The 20,235-nt window shown below is 39.6% G+C and overlaps 1 protein-coding gene across 6 annotated transcripts in view; it reads left to right on the top strand.

The window, feature by feature from the left end:
* Nucleotides 1-20,235, top strand: part of GPM6A (glycoprotein M6A) — a 246,881-nt gene that overhangs the window by 33,998 nt on the left and 192,648 nt on the right. For 4 of the 6 annotated variants that reach the window (XM_072950517.1, XM_072950519.1, XM_072950518.1 and 1 more), the window contains exon 3: nucleotides 12,481-12,597. The exons of the other annotated variants lie outside the window; for them this stretch is intronic. In XM_072950517.1, coding sequence (XP_072806618.1) covers nucleotides 12,591-12,597 — 7 coding nt within the window. In that variant the 5' untranslated portion in view covers nucleotides 12,481-12,590. The remainder of the gene's footprint in view (nucleotides 1-12,480; nucleotides 12,598-20,235) is intronic. 6 annotated transcript variants of the gene reach the window in all.

Consider the following 20,235-nt stretch of genomic DNA (forward strand, 5'->3'; position numbering starts at 1 on the left):
GTCAAAAAAAGGTAGAATAAGTAAAAAGTACCAATGATACTCCAGATATTTCCCCTTTATAATAAAGAAAGGGCAAGTCCTAGACTTTGAGTCTTTGGTAATCATTGCTTTTAAGATACGAAGCACTGATTTTCTATTTATGAGAGAGACTTAAAGTTTTATTCAAAATACATTTCTAGTAAAAATGTAAATTGTGTTTCAAAGTATGAAGTAAGTAAGAGTAACGATGGTCACCCAGTATGGCACAAACCACACACCCGGGGGCAGTTTAGTTCTGTGCAAGTGGGTGAAACGTTAGTGTCTCAATAAATTCTTACCCTAATTTATTCACGAATCAGCCATGGAACTTGGGCACTTCTGTCACTTAACCGTTTGGGCCTCAATGCATACTTGGTAGGAAAAAAACCTACAATATTAATCTTACAGGGATGTTTGTAGGAAAAAAGGAGGGTGTTTGAAAACAGCCCTTTGCGTGCGGGAAGCGCTGACTGAGCGCTCTGCGTCGCACGGGGCGGGGAGAGCGTGCTGAGAACCGCGCGGTGCGCGCGCGCCCGGGGCCTGGGACGCTCCGCGCCGCGTGCCGGTCCGCGTTTCCTCCTCTCGCCCAGCGCCCTGCCTCTGCGTCTGCTGTGCTGCTGAGCTGCGGGTGTGTGTTTCCTCCCCCGGGTATCTGCGGCCTTGTCCAGATTCTGAAGGCAGCACCTTCCAGATAATCGGCAAAAAACCCCAGCAGACCGTTACCATCAAGCTTTTTGGCTAACCCCGTTTCCCTCATTAACTTAGTAGAAAGTTACAAAAATACAAAATTTGACTCTGTTGCTGAAACGTATGTCTAGAATGAGGCGTGGCAGGAGACGCGAAAGGAGTCCGGAGCGTGGAATGAGCGTGTGTTTCCAGGACGGGGTCAGGGATGTGGCGCAGGAGGGAACCAGCACTGGGCCCAACACCCTGATGAGATGGGAAATGTGGAGGCAAGAAGGACCTAGAAGAATCCTCTGAAACAGACGCCGCAGAGTTAGTGCGACTTCAGCAGTCTCCCAGGAGGACAGCCTTTCGAGACACGGATGACCGGCAGTGTTCAGTGCAACAGGAGGAGAAAGAGGGGTGACATTTCTTTTGCATTAATGGCATTTTTGTTGATCTAAGCCCATTGAAATTAGAGTGTTTTTCTTAAAGGGGTGAAGATACAAGCAGATTTCAAGGACTGAAAACAGGAAAGAGGACAGAGAGAAGTAGGGACAAGAGGAAGGAGAGAGAAAGGAAGAAAGAATTTGGAGGGACCCAAGGTCAAGGAAGGTTTTTATCAGGTAGGAAAGAGCACGAACTGCTTCGTATTTTAAGAAAAGGGGAATGACCTTGGGGAGGGGCATAAACGGCACACACCACGGAATGACAGGGTCCCTGAGAATGCAGTACAAAATGACAATTAACATGAACTATTTGTATTACTTAAACAGAGTTTTTAAGGTTAAAAAAATATATATAGAGAGAGAGGGGCATTTGAGGATTTTTGATGGCATTTGAGGATTTTTTTTTAACATGGACGATGCTTCTTGACTGTTTAAATTGTGTTATAATACATCCAGCAAAGATGCCATAGTTTGTCTGTTCTGACATATTGTGTTGATTTTTCTCGTGTTTCATTTTTAGATGATAGTTATACCTTCAATACTAAGAATATATAGATAAATATATGATCTATATTCAAACAGTTAAATGAAGCAACAGAGATGAAGCGTAATATGGTTGAATATTCCCCTGGACCAGAAACCGTGAGGGAGTGGTTCTTCTCCGAGCAACACTGCTACAGATCCGTCTTCCGTTTTCCCTCAGGTGTAAAGGGAGGACTTGGATTAAGTCCAGTAAGCCAAAAATGCCCCCCTAAGCTGGTAAACAAACACGCGAAAAAGTAAGCACAACATATTGATGAGGATGGTTTCCTGGTAGGGTCTCTCAAAACGGCAAGCAGCTCTGTCCTTCCAAGTCATTTCTTTGTGGTTTCAACGCAGACTTTGTAACAAGGAAGACTCTTGAGGCTTCAGGCAGAAGATTTTGGTATTTTTCTTTCTTCCTGGCCTTAGATGTATATTTTTTATACTTATCAAGTGAGGATTAAAGAAGTGACTGAAATAAAACATACAGCATTTCCAGGCATTATCTAAGGCTTCAGTAGCTTACATTGCTCACTTAGAATTCATCACATATCATTATTAATATCTCACTAAGAAGTGAGGGAACTGGTTGACATATTTTGTATTCCTTCTGCTGCTAGGATCCTAAACTTTTGAGGTATATGGCTATATGTGTGTGGGGGAGTGGGGACCAGTTTCTTATTTCTGCATTTTCTTTGATTTGTTTAATTTTTATATGTGTGAGTACACAGTGGTATCCTGTGAGGTTTTTGTAATTAAAAAGGAATCATTTTGCAAGTCTTAGAAATAGATTTTTAACCATCAGCAATGTTCTCTGCTGGTGAAAAATACCACCGTGGTTAATTCCCAGTCTGTGAGTCTCAGACAAACATTTTTTAAAAAGAAATATCTTAGGGCATAAAGAAGGAGATGACATTTGAGAATATAAAATAAAATACAAAATATAAAAATAAAATCCAACTCATGGCTGGCTTATCCCTTCTGGGTGTAATATTTGGTGTTGGCTATTTCTTTTATTTGAGACAAAAAAATATGCAAAAGGAGTGCTGAAATGGAATTGTGGTTTCCAAAAATGCTGAAGAGCAAGTACACAGTAAATATATTTACTTTAGCAGGTGTTTGCTATTAGACGTAAGTCAGCTATTGACTTCAATCTAGATTTGAGGCACAGATAAGGAACATTAGATACTAAAGGAGTTTTCTGCCATATCCTGTTTCAGTTTTTCTACTAAATAGTAGACAAAGGGCAATCTCATGATGCAGTTTTAAGTACACAAGACACATGCGACCACGTTGTCCATTACCATCACTGTTGTACACACTCTTTCCTTCCTGAAGGAAGATTTACAAAGAATAATACAGCTTTGTTTGTTGATTGTATATGAGAAAGGAAATTCAGGGTAGCAAGTCTCTAGAGAAGAAAAGTCCAGAGCAACTCTTAATATACGTGCACAATTTGTTAAGTAATTGGCTCCTTAGGTATAAATGAAGTAGCGATGACTAAAAAAGTTAGTGTGATTAATTAGTTTCATTCATTTCACAGCAATTACCTTAGTAAACTTCCATTTACATAACATGATAAACACATCCTGGTTTAAATAAATTTAGAGATAAAGTCATACTCCACTCAAAGGAAGTTAAAACAATTTTAAATACCAGTGGTAACTCACATACCTCATTGCAGCATATTAAAATCATCGTTGTGGTGGAATCAGTGTACCCAGGGCCACCAACACTTCCACAGTAAAAGAATATTCTGTATTGTATACTAGGAATTATTAGAGAGTAGATCTTCAGCATTCTCACCATTAAAAAGTAACTGTGAGGTGATGGATGTGTTAATTGACATACTATGGTAATCATTTACAATGTATACATAGATCATCCCATTGTATACTCTAAATATATGCAATTTTATTTGTCAGTTTTACCTCATAAAAGCAGAAAAAATTGAAGAAAGTAAAAAACTAAATGAAAAAAGAGTACTCCTCCCCCCCCAAACAGCTTCTTATATTTACTTTAATATTGACTTGACCAAACAAGTATTTCTTAAGGGTCAGCCACATTGCCGACCCTTCCACACCTAATGACAGCGAAGGACACAGGGTAGCTGTAATTTCTGCTCCAGAGGGGTTTGGATGTTACTCTGGAGGTACACAACACACGCAGGAAACTATCTGAGCATTTGATACAATTGGATAGTGGAGATCAGACTAGTGTAATGCCCCTGAAACCACTGGCCCAGAGCGGAAGAGCCCGGTGCCGGCTACAGTCCGCAGGGGCAGTTCTCTGAGTGAGGAGCCTTGGAGGGAACCTGGACTTCCCGGCAGAGAGCAGGTGGCAGGAAGGGCAGGCGCAGAGCCGAGGGCGGGGGGGAGCGCGCTCTGGGCCCCGCCGGAGTGGGCTTCCTTCTGGATGGAGGCTGCGGATTTTTCCACTCCTGTGACTGCTGGGATGGGGTGGGGGTTCCACCCCGATAGAAGCTGCCTCTTTGATGTCCAGGCTATTTGTCTGCTTAACTTTCTCTTTGACCTCTGCAGTGGACTGACTGCCTGCCCTCTCCCGTTCATTTACACAATACTCCGTCAACTCTTTTGTTTTCTTACTGTATTCCCCCAGATCTTACAAACATTTTCGGCTCACGTGGGCAGCCCTTTCAACATTAGTCATTTCCACCTCCGCTTCCTTCCCTCAACCTTGGCTCCCATAACTCACCCCTGGTTTGTGTCACTGTGGGATTTGCTGACTGTGTAAATGAAAACCACTCCTGCTCACACCACCAGTAACATTGCACAACACCAGAGGGCACGATTCATATCACAGTGTACATGCCCCAAGGGGTTCCTGCCGGGTGGAACCTGGGGGAGGGTGCCTGGTGGTGGGCAGAGGAGGGTCCACTGGTCACAGCATCTCACCCTTCTGTTCCCTCACTCCTCCTCATTGTCCTCCCAGAGCCCTGGGAGCGTCATCCTTTTGGCTTTCCTTCTGCTCCAGCTGGTCATTACGTCCCTCTGTTCAGTCATGGCCCAGGGCTCCAGCCACTCTTTTGCAAATATTCTTAGCTCCTTTGATCTTTTCTCCAAGAGGGTCTGGATTATTGCAGCAGAGCGGGGAGGAAGGCTTCATGTAAGAACTGAGAAGATGGTTCTAGCGCGTGATCATGCAATTGTAGCATTTCAGACCCGGAGTGATAGGGAAATTAGCAGATTTTGTCACAAATGTAGCAGAAAGGAAGGAAATACGAGAGATAATGAGAAGAAAAGCTATCTTTTTGTTTCTTAGACTAACAGCCAGAAGTTAATATTCTGATGAGAGAGAGGAAGGAATTATCAAGAATGAGCACAAACAAACTGAAAATATTCGCAGTTCAGGCAACTGCCAATTAATTCAACTTCATAGATCAAATCCCACATTATTAAATAGGAGGGTGATCTGGTATGACTTCTACCAGCCCAGGGATTCGGGATTGCTGTGTTAATCTGCTTATCCAGAGGGGTGTTTGGTTACTTCCTGCTACCCACGTGGTCCTCCTTGGAAACTGTGCAAGAGGACAACCTTTCCGGATGAAGCAGTATTTTACTAAGATTATGCAGTTGGCTTCACTCCCTATCTGAGTAGAACCTTCAAAAAAGCTCTTAAGGTCTAATTTCTGTGATACAATCAGATATAATCAGAAATTTGTGTATGCTGTGACATATTCAGAAATTTATAAAATTTGACTTAAAGGTGTAAGGACATCCGCTTATAAGTGAAATAATTTAATTCAACATATTTAATGACAAATTCTAACTTAATGGACAATTACACTATTCAAACTAAGGTAAAAAATGAAAAATTTGAAACTTTAGGTATCAGAGAATTTGATATAGTTAAGCGTTGATAATGATGGAATACCAACAACTTTTTATCCCTAATTATTTATGTATTTCTTTCCTTTTCCATATTTTTAACCCTTAATATGCATGATTTGAGATGAAGGGCAAAGAAGAAAGATCTTTTTTCTTAACACATCTCATTTCACGTTCTTACCTGTCGGTCTCCCTAATGCTGGGACACTTTCTATTTCCTTTCTTTTTTTGCCACTCTATTTTTTCCCTTTTCTTGCTTTTCCTTAGCTCTTAAAGTTCAAAATGATGAATATTTGAAGAAGGCTATTACCCTGGGGGTTGAAAGACTCATTGAGTTCTCTTTCATCTTCTATGTAAAGGACTGACCCAAAGCAACGTAATTCAGGTAAAACACTATATAATGAAAATAAAGAGTTCTGCATAGGTGAGTTTTAAAAAACTAAGTGGATATCTGTAATGACGTCTCTTCATTTTCCACTGAAGCTTTCTTAAATTAATACGTGGTGCTCCGCACCGGTGAGTTTCTAGATGTAGATGTTACAGGGAGTATCTCTCTACCCCGATCACTAAAGAGCGCTGGTGGGCGTGACTGACCTTCCGGTTCCTGCCAGGGCTGCGGAACCGAGGTACAAGGAGCTGGCTGCTCTCAAGTTCAGCCAGTCCTGCTGTTTTCTTGGTCACTGGCTTTCTTCTTCTGTCCCAGTGGCTGGGCTCTCTGTTTATTTATTGGCTGTTTAGTATGAGAAAACATCTAGTCTTTGATCATTGACAACAAATTAGAGCAATGAGCATGCCCATCACGGTCCATTGGGTATAATCTTAGGCTGTTAGGCTCTTGGCTGGTTTGCTGCACTTTACTGTCCTGAAAGTTTGAGAAATCTGACTGCTTTGTTGGTTGTTGTTTTTCTATTCTTATTAACACTTGCCAAACCTTTTGTCGTGCATCTTTAGAACCATGACAGCTTCTAGGTCAAATTTCAGTTTTGATCCCTGCATCTTTAGAAGAAAAGCTGAGAACTGAAATAGCCATTTCCTCTCAGTGATTGCAATGGGTGCTGATTAAGCTGCATGCTGGTGGTTGGAGTCATAGCAACAAGTCCTACTTGCTATCTTTCAAGAATCTCAATTAAGTTTCTTTGGTCTTTGAATATCTAACTACAGAAAAAGTTTAATTTCGTAGGGAAAATGAATATGTCCTTTTCTTGGAGAAAAACATCATAGAGTTAATTAAGCATACTTTTCTAAGGTTTATTTGTGAACTAAGCTAGAAATTATTTGTACTCCTTTTTTTCCTTCCAGTTTTCATACTTAGGCTTTCGATGGGCTTAATCTTTTAATTTTAAAGTGATTAATTGCCAAGTTGTTGCGTACCATTGCTTGGGTTACTGAGATAAACATGCCCAGCAGTAACAATGAGAAGTTTGTTGACGTTGCTACAACGTTTGCAGTCAACAATGTTATTTTGAGAGGGGCTATAATTATTTTATTTTTCTAGAGAAAGGTAGATTTGGGGAGGTAATGAAGTTTTTGATACTGAATGCTACTACTATGTAAAATAGAATTTTTTCTTCCTTTTTTGCAAGTCATAAATATTTGTAATTTCTCCCTATATGAAGATTTTTTTGGAGGCATAGAATTATAAAGCTTAGACTTCTCCCAGACGGCTTAATGGTGGAAAAAGTTTATAGTATTTTACTTTTTAAATCAACTTGAATAGAATTTTATATTCTCCAATTCATTGCTTTCTAGGAGAATCTGAACAAATCAACCTTCCCTGGCAAATTCATGGCACTTTCCTTCCATTTTTTGATTTAGAAAGTCAGTTCTCAAATCCTAGATTCACTGGTTTGGAAAGTTGATCTAAACTCCCTAAGCTTTCCTAAATTTCCTAAGTTATGGTATTCTATTTGTTATTTGTAAGCCCAATAACAATACCGTGAACTGCCTGGAGTTCTTGAGAAGTGTCAGTGATGGAGTACATTAAAATAGTGTAACAACGTGTCAGACCAAGAGATGGTGCTCAATATATACACGCATACACACGCAACACATACACACATGCACACACATGACTATGAAAGTAAGTTTGTCTTACCAAGTCTTTTTTTTTTAAAGATTTATTTATCTATTTTTTATTGAAGTACAGTCAATTACAATGTATCAATTTCTGGTGTACAGCACAATGTCCTAATCTTGCATATACATACATATATTCGTTTTCACATTTTTTTCCATTTAAGTGTCTTACCAAGTCTTTAGTCTCAATTTTTTAAAGTCTGTCATACAGGAAACTGTAGATTTGTGAGTATAAGACAAACTCCAATCAAATCAGTACTGATTTTTCAAACCCAATGCACAGTGTAGCCGTGTTTTTTTTTTTAGGAATAAACTAACTATTGATTTTATGAATAGAAGATATTATTAGGTATAAACTAGAATTAAGAGCAAGACACTGCTCTAAGGATGTTTAAGGATGTCTTAAAAATCAGAACTTGTAAAGTCTATCTTCATAACCTATTCATGAAACAACTTTTAAATGTATTATTTGCTAGACAGCATACTTCATGCTGGATATTGCCAGTACAAAGATGAATAAAATATGATACTTGATATAGTGATTAAACAGTTGGAGTTACAAGATATAACAGATGCTGCAGTGAAAGTTTGTATGGTGTGTCTGAGAAGAGAGTAGTTAAATTTCTCCTAAAACATCAGTGATGAATTCCTAGAGACCATCTAGGACTGAGCCATAAACTTGAAAATAGTTTGCCTGACACACGGATCAGGGTAAAGGCATTTTAGCCAGAGGAGTAGTATGAATAAAGCATTGAAGTGACAGAAGCATGCGGTATTCAACAGATTGTAAGCAGATCAGCTGACTGGAGTGTACAGGTGGAGTGTGCCTTGATCAAGAGGACTAAAGAGGTAAACAGGAGGCAGACTGGGAGGTCTCCATCAACATCCTAAACAACTGACCTTTGTTGTAGTAAACCTGATGGATTTGTAGTAGGTTGGTAAGACACTTAGATTGTTATTTCATTAAGATTATTCTAGCAGCACTGGAGATAAAAAATATAATAAGTGGGAGATTAGAAAAAAAACAAGAAAGAGTAAGAAAGATAATTTCTCAGAATAGAGGTCAAAATATCAAATAAAATGCTAAAAGGTCTAGTCTAAAAGTGTCTTAAACATAATTATATCCAAGTAACATTTATTGGAATGGAAGGATGGTTAAAGATCCAAACTTTAAGTTTTAATGTTCAAAGTGGAAAAATCATATGATCGTTAGTGGATCTGTATTTAATACAATTCAATATTAATTACAAATAATTGCCAATTATGGTAAAAACTGTAAGCAAATTAGGGGCAAATAGAACATTTATAAACAGATCCAGGCTACCCTACAGAAAGCTACAAGCATCATTATATTTAATTGTAAGACACTAAACGCATTCCCAATACAGTCAGTAATAGGACAAAGATGCTCATTCTGAAGATTACTATTCAGCACCACCGTAGATGTCCTAACCAACGCAATTGGAAAAGAAGAATTAATTAAAGAGGATGGATTGGAAAGAACGACGAATTTGTTGTTACTCAGGATGATGCATCTGTCTCTGTGGTAGCCTGAAAAGATGCTACAAAACAATTAGAGATAATGAGAGATCAGCAGTGGCACTTGGCATAAGGTCACCATATGTAACCAGGAGTGTTACTGTATGTCAGTAATAACAAAAGAAGGTTAATTAAAATCCAATTAACAATAGCAACACTTCTAAAAGAATCCTATCAATAAACATACCCCCCAAATATGAGATTTTAATGGCAAAAAGTAAATATGAGTATATAACAGGATATATTTGGTTAGTAACTGTGAAGTGGCATTATCGTAAATATTCCAATTCCCTTTTAAATTAATTTATATATTCAGTGTAATTCCAGTTAACACCCCCAAATAATTTTTCATGGAACTGAGAAACTGATTCTAAAACTCTGCATGGAAAAGTGATGTTCTGCAAATTGTTCACAAAATTCTGAAAAAGAAAAAGGAGATGAGACTATGCCTAACAAATATCTAGATTTATTTCTTAAACTACAAGAATGATAACTGTGGTTTGAGCACTAAATAAACACAAAGAGTGGAACTCAATAAAGCAGATTAACGTTTCTCTGTGTACTTGATATATGATAGGAGAAATTACTAGTCATTGTAGGATTATTCAATGAGTGGTGTTGGGATAACTGGTTTGTATAAAGAAAATGAAGAAATTATTTTAATGCCTCACACGTTCTGTAATACTTCACTCTGTACATGAAAATAAATTCTATAAGGCTCTAATAAGAGGGATCTAGTAATGATCTAGGTGTGAAAAACCATCTTAAAGTTGTAAAGTTCATGGAATTGAAATAGAGGAATGAATATAACAAAACAGAAACAGACTCGTAGATACTGTATTCTAAAGTCTAACCTTGATGAATTCTTCTGGTCTCAGATGTGATTTCTGTTGGTCACTAATTATTCAAGCTTTTCTAAAATCTGTTTCTTTGATTTGCCTATCAATCACTTATGCACAGAATAAAATATTATTTTAATATTTAAACCTGATTTTGGTGAGTATGTTAGCATATTAGACTGTCAGTTTGCAGAATATTAAGATGATAATTCTAAAGAACCAGATAGTGTTCAGGAGCTTAATTATGTAACTGCCTACACTACTTATATCCAACCATATTAGGGAATGCAGGATTTCATATTTGTTTAAATTTTCTATATTTATTCAATTCTGGGATTTTGTTTTGTTTAACTCAGGGCAGTTCTGCTCATCAGTCCTGCATTTTGTATAACGTGGTGGTGGTCTCTGAGTGACAGCTCCTCTGGGGCAGTCTGCGTTACTCGTAGGGTCACATGATGATCAGAAGCAGTGGATTCTCCACGAAAGCGTGGTCCCTGACTCACAGCGGGGGTCAGTCAGTGGAGCTCACTACCGGGGACCATTCATCTATGCCTGTTATAGACTCAAGCCCCTGTGATAGTCAGCCCTCTTTGTTGTAAATCTTCACTTAATAAGTGCTCGTGGTGCACACCATTGGTTCTGAGTCACAACATCACACTGTGAAGTTTGGTTTCTTTAATTGCCTACAGTGAGCAAAAGCACAGTTGTAACATAAGAAACTAGTGTGAGAGACAACATATTTTAAACCACAGACAATGAGTTAAAAACTGAAGTAAACAAACAAACAAAAAAACTGGGCAAAAACATCAGTGCAAAGTATGTTAAGATGACTTATTAAAATTGGGTAAGACAAGGCTGAATTAGAAGTCTGTCTAACTCACTGAATTTTCAAATATGAATAGCATGTTTTTAATTCCTAGCACACGCGAGGGATTCAAAGCAACTGTTACCATGGTGTTGTGAAAGAAAAATCTTCTATTTCTACCTCAGTGAATGGATCAGAATGATTTAAAATTACCTCGGCACCTTTTATATAGGAATTAATTTGGTATGATTTTAGGGTAGTTTGTTTTCCAGATAGATAACTAATAAAGCACTTTTCAAACCTAAGACTGTGATTCTAAGTACATTACTCTTATCTTTGATTAAATCTTTTTTGTTGGATTAAAGTAAACGTTAACCTAGGATGGAATAATAAATGAACCAAATTAAAATGATGAATGTTTTGATATACAATGTACGTGTTTAAATGTTTCCAAAGAGTTGGCTAGAAACTGGTGAGAAATGAAACTCTGGAGGTATTAATGAAGTGCTGAGGATATGGGATTGTGTCGCTGTTTGTCCATTAATTTCCTCACTAAATAGACATTGAGTGAATGCCCACTGTGTGCCTGCGGTGAGCCCGCACTCCGCTTGGTGCTGGGAATGTAATGATGATGGAATCTAGGTGGTTGGTGATACCACAGATATTCATAAACTAATGAGGGAGAAACACAAGTAGATAATCGCAACTCCGGCCTCGGTATTTGACAAGATCCCGTGGAAGAATAACCCTTATTACTCACCCGAGTTTGGATTGAAGACAAATGCTCTGGCAGATGGAGCTCAGAGTGTTAGCTCTTTTTACTACTGACAGAGATCTTGGGGAACAGGACTTTAGCTAGTCTCTCCACAGGGGCTTTGTAGGACCTAAGCTCTGAGCTGGATAGACTCATCCACATGCCGGCAGCATGTACCCACGGCCACCTATCAGAGCTTGCCCCTCCCCTGACCCGCGGCCCGGAGGAGCAGAGGATGCAGGTCAGAGGATTGTAGACACACTGGAGGGCTGCACGTGGAGACTTTGGGGATCATGGGCCTCAGGGAACTCAGCATAGTTCAGAGGGTGTGCAAAGGTCGAGTGTTAGGAGAGACGTGTGGAGGGAGAGGTGGGCTCCGTGTGGTACAGGGGCTTGTGGTCGTGTTGGGCAGCTCCAGCTCTATCCTAGGAGCCACACGGAGCCACTGAGGGTTTTAAGCGCATGGTTGACATGGTCACATGATTTTTTAAAATGTCATCTAGAAAGCATTGTTCATGTGGATCTGAAAAGGACAAAACAGAATAAAAGTTCTACTCACCAGGCTCCTTTCATACGACAAGGTTGAGGCCATGCAACAGAAACAGGAATGATAAAGATTTGAGGGGATAAGTTAGAAGACATTTGTTATTTCATCTTTCTAGCCTCTTTTTGGCCATTTCACTGCTCATTAGCACCTCCACCAAAAGGGAGGGCTGAGGAGCTGAGTCAGACCTTTCTAATGTTCTTTCAGAACTGTTCTGAGGAATGAGTAGTCATTTTTTTTAATTGCAATTAATAGTCACAGTGCGGTTTGGGGTTAACTGACAATGTCGTTTATTCATCCTGTCCCGAGATCTCATTAGCATGTATGATTGAGTCGGAAATGATTTTAATTATTTACCTGACCCTTTTAATTACCTCATTTTTGCTGTGATAGTTTGTAAGCTTTTTGCATATTTTCAATTAGATCACATCAAAGGAGTCGCAGCTTCAGTAAGATGGGCCCTACTGAAACCACCCCCACCACAAGCAGCAAAGCCATGCTCTGAAGTCCTGTGGAGCTCATTCTGGGATTAGATGAGAGGTGAAATCTTTCTCGGATCATGCTTTTTTTCTTTTTTAAAGATAAAACTTTTCCTCGGTGGATAAACTTTGTTGAAATTGGATTGCTTTTGATTTGAAGACCTAGAGTGAGCCTGAAGGCTCAGTGGTCCCAATATTATCCTTGGTCTAACTTCAGGAACTACGGTATCTACAGAGTTCAGTCCTCTCAGTTTTGCCGTGTCGTTTCTGTAACCATCTGGTTCCATGTTTCACCATCTTTTTTGAGATGGGTGTTCACTGTTTTGCACACACTTTGTCTTCACTGACACAGCGTTGTGGTGGTATCAGGAATGGTCACAGGTGCCAGTGACTCGCTGTGACCGTCCACTCATTCCACTGTCACTGAACGCTCACTCCTGCTGTGCCCACTACTGTTTGCTGCCCTGTGCACCCAAGGCTAATAATCTCCAGTGATTATACATGTAACTGCTCATGAGACATATTAACAGAGGTGTCTGCCATCACAGCACACACAAGGGACCGGCTCCCTTCCCCTTCTTTATCAAAGAAGGGAACTTTGGATAAGGGTTTGAAGAATGGCAAGGAGTGTGTCAAAGCACAAAACATTGAGAATAAGCCAAGTAGAAGTTACTAACATATGTAAGAAAAAGCTCAGGGACAAAGATAATGGCAGTGTCCTAGGTTTTTATTTTCCACTGTGTTATCAAGGAGCTTTCTATCTAAATTTTAGATTTTAGAGTATGTATATATGTGTATGTGTATATATGTGTGTATGTGTATATGTGTGTATATGTGTATATGTAGAGCCTGCAGCTGTGAGAGCTGTACATTATCTTTGAAGATCCCAGCCCCAAGCTGCATATTTCACGGTGTAGAACTTGAGGCCCAGAAAAGCGAAGACACTGAGCCAAGGCAGAGCAGGTCTTCCCACTGTCATCAGGCTGCTCGGGCATCCCCGTGAAGGCAGGCGAAGCCTCTCTGCTGTTACCTTTGATGCCTTGTTTTCTGTTTCTTGTTTGTGAATCCTTAGGAAGGGTTCGGAAGTTTTAAGCCAGACTCTTGTGAGAACCAGGGCGTTATCGGGGTTGATGTGAGCCACAGTTTCGTGTGGGATGTCCAGCAGCCACTGTTCACTCTACGGCATATTTGCCACCGAAGGTAATTTTGAGTGGAGGCTTAGCTCTTGAGTGTCCAGGGAAGTGTTAATAGACACCTGAAAATGCTTTTAGTCCCACAGCTCAAGATAAGAGCTCTCTGGAAGATTGATGATCCGTTCTACTTTTTTTTCTAGTGTGGACAAAAATATGTTATGAAGGAAAGAAAATTACAGTGTGAGAGAGGTTTTGAGTCTGTGATCTGTAAGACTTGTAATAAATAAAGGAAGGCTGTGAAGAAACATTTGCACTCATCTTTCAGATCCACAAAGGGAACAGCAGAGGACTCTGTTCTACCCAAGAGGTTTACATCTTCCCAGCCGTCAGCTCAACAGTTGTAGGGCACAGGGATTGTTCTGAGTATCTGCAATGCAGCTGCCGTATTTCTTAGAATATATAAACATACACCAATTCTACTTCCTTGAATTATAGAAGGTTTTGGGGAGCTTTTTTTTTTTCCTTTCATTTACCTTTATTTGCCCAGGCAGTATAGGTTACAAATTTATCTTCAACAGATCCCATGTCATTTTAAAAAAAGATGTCAACTAACAGTTTTCAATAACAAAGATTTCAAAGAAGATTTTAAAGGGTTATTGGTAAAGTAAAACAGTTTGCAAGTGAAAAATGTTCATACTTTAAAACTTCATGTTCAGGATTTTTTGCTGTTGTTGTTTCTATAAGTCTTGCTAGAAATAATTACTGGCATGAATTTAACAATCATTGAAGATTTTGCATTTTAATGCAAATAAAATGATTTTGAGCAAAATGTCTATATGTTTTGTTAGTACTAGAAGATACACTGGAATATTATATTGTTTTTAAAAATATTTCCAGCACAAGAAAATTTAAAACAAAGTTTCTGGTGCTTAGTAGCTACATCTGATACAAACCTAAAAGCATTTTGCTTTTTTAAAATTAATTTTAGAGCTAAGCTAGGGCTCTTTGAATGAACTGATGAAAAATAAAGTTTATGCAGAGAATCATAATGTGAAAGCAAAGGAGAATGAATAATAGCGGCCTGGGAGAATTTAGGTCAATTACAGTGCACGTGACTCTCTTCTGACTGGAAATATTTTCCAAGTAGGGAACAAAGTACTCAGCTGCACACCCCAGCAGTGTGGCCGCACTTGCCCAGGAAATAACTCTGTTGCCACCGCCTGGAGTCCAAAGAACCCATAACTGACTTCCCTGAGATGTAATTTTTATCTCTATTTGTTTCTCCTTCTGAAACCCCAAAGCTACACATTATGTAAACTGTTGCCCAACCGAATTGCTGATTTCAACACTGTCACTATCTCACTTTCATTTTTTCTGGAAAAATACATCAAATATTCTGTTTCAAAAACTTTGAAAAGGAAAGACAGCATCAATCAGAGACTTCAGGATCGTGTTCTTCCAGCACCATCTCTTCTCTTTTCTTGCCCATCTTCTGCCCTTTTTTGTTGGTTCTCTTGTTAGTTGCAGCCTGTCTGCTTTCTTTCCCAAGAGAAGGATGTCACAGAGCTGGACAGAAGCATAAAGGGGAAGGAGACAGATCTGGGGAGAGGAGTTATGGGATGTCTTTATGAATACGTTTGGTCCTTGTTTTTATCTGGAAGAGATGATTTGTTTAAAAACTGTATTCACATGCTACTCAGGCATATAAGCACCTACTCTATTTCCCTGTTTGATTCCAGTTTTGAAAATAAATGTGACTCAGAGAATAGGCTCATCGAGGTTTTAATGAGTAGTAACCTAAAGGCCAGTACAGGCTTCTCCCAGGAGCCCGTGTTTTCAGTGCAGATAAAGGCAAAGCGTTTCTCAGTGCTGCCCTGAAGGACGGCTTTCGTGGGAGTTGGTGGCAGGGGTGGGCCAGTCTTGATCCAAGTTGCTAAGACAGTAGGGCTGTAGAAAATCTAAGCACGTCCTGTATTATAAAATTGGGCTGCAGGGGAGTGTCCGGAGGTGACCGATGCTGCAGGCAAACAGGCTTTTACTAGCAACTGGGCTCTTTCTGGGTTCTGTGTCCTTGCCTTTCCTAACGAAGGTGGTATTGTATTTGCAACTCTTGCTGGATTCCCCCAGGGCCGTGCTGGTCAGGCAGGAGGTGACTGCCGGTGCTGCTGGCTGACTCCTTTGTCCTGCAGCCCATGCTCCTCAGCTGGAAAGCAGCGGGCTGTGAGCATCGCAGGTGCTGACCCTGGAGAGCATGGGGACCTACCATTGAGAAGGCGCCTTCTTCCGACGGTTTACTGATTTGAATGAAGGGGTGACAAAGGACGTAGATCTTGTTTTTCTTCCACTTGCTGTTCCTGCCTTTTAATGTGACCTTTTATTTTCAGCACAAGGGGGTTGTTTGGCTTTGAAGATAAGGCCCTCTTGGATTCCTTTCTCCTTTTTCCTTTTTCGCTTGTGATGGTATTAAGCTCCGTAACCCTGCATATGACCCTTAAATCTAATTTGAATAAGGAGAGAAGTGAGCTTAGAACGAATCTGGTTCTTTCTTTCAAAGAGGGGAAGAACCATGGCCAATTCCCTTTGTGTATATTCCTTATGGCTCCATGTTTAATAAACATTTCTCCGTGCATACATGGGTGAAAACACACACACACGCGCGCGCACACACACACACACAGACATGCACAGACACACACACACACTCACACACACACAAACCAACCAAGGACTGTATTAAAGAGGTTGTTGTTACTGTTTACTAGTATTTTTTTCTTCATCTTCCTTGATTTCTTTGTTTATTTTTCTTTTCTATTGAGAATCTCCTTATTGTATCTTCAAAACCTGCAGTGCTTTTCGCAGCCAAGTGGCCCATGTGTTTACTGCACCTAGAATGTGACCTTCTGCCTTCGGTTTCCTTCTCTGTTAAAAAGCTCGAGTCCACCGTGTTTTTGTAAAAGCCCCCAAAGCAGATTTCCGGTGAAAACAAACCCGTTGTGTCAAGAGGTGGCGAAGTGCTCGGGCAGAATTATTTCCAGAGAATTTGCCAAATATTTTTTGGTAGGAAAAGTTTTCTTTGATGAAAATGAAAAAAATAAATAAAGGAAGAGCACAGTGGAATATTTCAGTATCATTGTGTTTTAAAGAACAATAATATCTGAAAGCTACTGCTGCACTGGCCTTGAAAGTAAAAATAATTAGCTTTATCTTTTATACTCAATGATTACTCATCTTCAAAAAAAATCATTGTGTGCTGTTCTGTGGCATTTATTTAAAAATTAATAGGCATTTTCTGCAGCTGACACTATAACTAACTGTACATCAATTTAAAACTTTAATAGGCATTATTTTTTAGAGCAGTTTTAGGATTACAGAAGAATTGAGCAGAAAGTACAGAGTTCCTGTTTGTTTCCTCATCCCTCCATGCACACACAGTTCCTGGTAATGGTAACGTTTTGCATCACTGTAGCACATGTGTTACAATTGATGAGCCAATAATGACACATTATTATTAGCTAAAGTCCATAGTTTAGAGTTCATTCTTTGTGTTGTACGCTGTATGGGTTTGGTCAAATATATAAAGACACGAATCTACTATAACAGTATCATACAGAGTAACTTCACACAGTAAAAATCCCCTGTGCCCCACCAATATGTCTCTCCCTCTGTCACTCCAATCCCTGACAACCACTGATCTTTTTACTGCATATGTGTACGTACACTTTTGCCTTTTCCAGAATGTCATATAATTGAAATCATTCAGCATGAAGCTTTTTCAGATGGGCTTCTTTAACTTAGTAATACACATTCAAGATAAAAACTTCTCCTTGTCTCTTCATGGCTTGAAAACTTGTTGCTTTTAATTGCTGTGTAATATTCCATTGTTTGGATATACCACAATTTGTTTATATATTCACCTATCGAAGGACATCTTGGTTGTTCTAACTTTCTTGCAACTATGAATGAAGCTGCCATAAATATTTGTGTGTAGGTTTTTGTGTGGGTATAAATTTTCAGCTTCTTTGAGTAAATACCAAGGAGTGTGATTGCTGGGTCGTGTAAGAGTACAACTATCCCTCGGTATCCATGGATCTTTTGGTTCCCAAATCCTTGGATGCTCAAGTCCCTCACATAAATGGCATAGTATTTACATCCTCCCTTATATGTTAAATCCCCTGTAGATTATGCATAATACCTAGTACAATGTAAATGCCATGTAAATAGCTCATACCTCTAGCCTGAGAAAAGAGCAAGATTCAAAATTTGAAGTATAGTTTCTGCTGAATGCATAGCACTTTCACACCATTGTAAAGCGGAAAAATCATTAAGTCTAACCATCTTAAGTCACAGACCGTCCATAGTTACTTTTATCCATAATTTTTAATAGAAAAGCAACTAGTCTTACAATTAAACATCATTTTTTCAAAAGTCAAACAACTTTGCAGTTAAAGTAACATGAATTTTGTGCTTTCTAAGTTAGCAGTGTTCTGGGATGTGTCATGACACCACAGACTTTGAGGGGATCTTTAAAATCATATAGTTTTTTTAATGTAATACAGATCAGAACTATAAAAGTTAAGTGTCTCATCTAGGGTCAAAAAGCTAGTATGTGGCATGACTTATTTCATGGACTTTTTAACATGATTTTCAATCTTGATCCTAAGAGAGATTTAGATCACCTTGTCTGTAATTACTAGGTCGGGGGACTGTGGTAGATTTGTACTGACGCCTCTGAGACCCTGAAAGATTTCAGAGCAATATCGGACTCTTCACAAGATGACTCAGTTCTATGCCTAGAATTCTATTCTACTTTTTAAATGTTTATATTTTGTCATATTCAGGTTATTTAAAAATTTACCCCAAGTTTGGCAACGTGGTTTAAAAAAAAATGTTTAGTTAGAACACATTGGTGCCAAGGAGTGTGATCTAATAGGAACTTATTTAAGAAAACCAATCAGAATATTTCTGAATTCCAAAGTAGACCGTTGGGCAGTGATTTTGTGGCATTCAGTAGGGGTGCTACCTCTTGGTGCCTCAGGTTCCTCCTCTCTAAAATAGGATGTGGATAATAGTTTCTATCTCATAGTGTTATTAGAAGAATCAGAATAAATGTACACATTGCTTAGAACAACGCCTGGCAGTAGTTTTCTAACTAGTGTTACTTACAATTAAAGAAGACGGAGAACCAGACTCTCAGGATTGGCATTTGGGGTCCTCTTTCACTTAGAACTTGTTCTAAAACCATCCCAGGTGGATGATCGGCCATTTCTATGTTATCTCGAAAATAGTTCCTGTCATTCACTAATGTTGTGTGGATATGGGGCGGTGGGGGGACAGTGAGGCAGGACCATGTCCCCTGAATTTTGATAATTGACTCTGCTGTCAAAGCTTAGTCTTAAAATGCATCGCATGTAACTACGCATCACTAGGGACTGAGTTAGCCCAACCCCCGAGCCCCCAGCTCACCCAACATGCTGGTGTTCATCTCCGCTGTTACCGCGTTTTTAGATAATTTTAAGTAAACCAGTGTAATTACAGCAGTGACTGAATTGTGTGTGTGTGTTGAGGATCATCCCTAGGTGCACAGGAGGTTATTAAAGGGCAATCATGCAAAGGCGGTGTGCAGTACATCAGATCCCGAAGGGCGATGCTGGCTGTCCTGTGAGCTCTCGCCATGTAAGAAACATTAAACTCGGTGCTATGAAGATGGGGACGTTACTGTTTATGAAGTGTGAATATAGAGTCCCCCTAGGACGTTCAGTCTCCATCTATCCAGAAATTTTGAAAGTAGTGAATTTCATGTTTGTTTTTATGTGTTATTTCAACATCCTGCAAAGTGTTCTCCGTCCCGATTTCCTGAATGGATTTTGTAGAATGATTTGGTTGTTCCTCCGTCAGCCATTCCCACCTTGCACTGCAGCTATCCGCTCTGTGGACAGTAGGTTAAGTGGAAGCATTTTGGGGGACTGAATTCCGAGCAGATTCAGTCTGTGTTCAGACACCAGTGACACTTCATTTCTCTCTCATGCGGGCCTGTGACAGTGGGCCTCCCTGTGAACACAAGAAATTCTGGGCATTTGTAGTGATGCAGAAAATGGATCAAAGTAGCTCTTTGTCCAAAGTGAAGGCCAGAGTGAGGGTCAGCGGTGACTGCAGGGGGAAACCAAGGAGGGTTCCTTTAGTGGCAACCATGCCTCCTTTCAGAAAACCTAGCACTCTGGCAAAGCAGACAACACGGATACAGACACATAAGAATGCGGCTCACTTTCAGATATGATCGAGATTCAGGCTTTTAATGAATGGCTAATATATACTCAGTGGGACCAGAGCCAAAGTTCTCCAGAGATCTCCAGAGATCAGTGAAAACTTGTCTTTCTGGTCAGGAAAAAAAAAAAAAAAGGAAAAAGAAAAAAGACCAACATCTTTGTTGAGAGTGCAGTTTCGGCCATTTTTCACACGCTGCCCTCTGACTTAGCAAATGAATTTGGAAACAGGGTTTGGAAGCCGCTTTGTAGTTCTCAGTGGCAGTGGCTTTGCGAATACATTTCAGATACAATAGCAGTTCCTAC

This window comes from Vicugna pacos, chromosome 26 (assembly GCF_048564905.1).
Source record: "Vicugna pacos chromosome 26, VicPac4, whole genome shotgun sequence".
NCBI lineage: Eukaryota > Metazoa > Chordata > Mammalia > Artiodactyla > Camelidae > Vicugna > Vicugna pacos.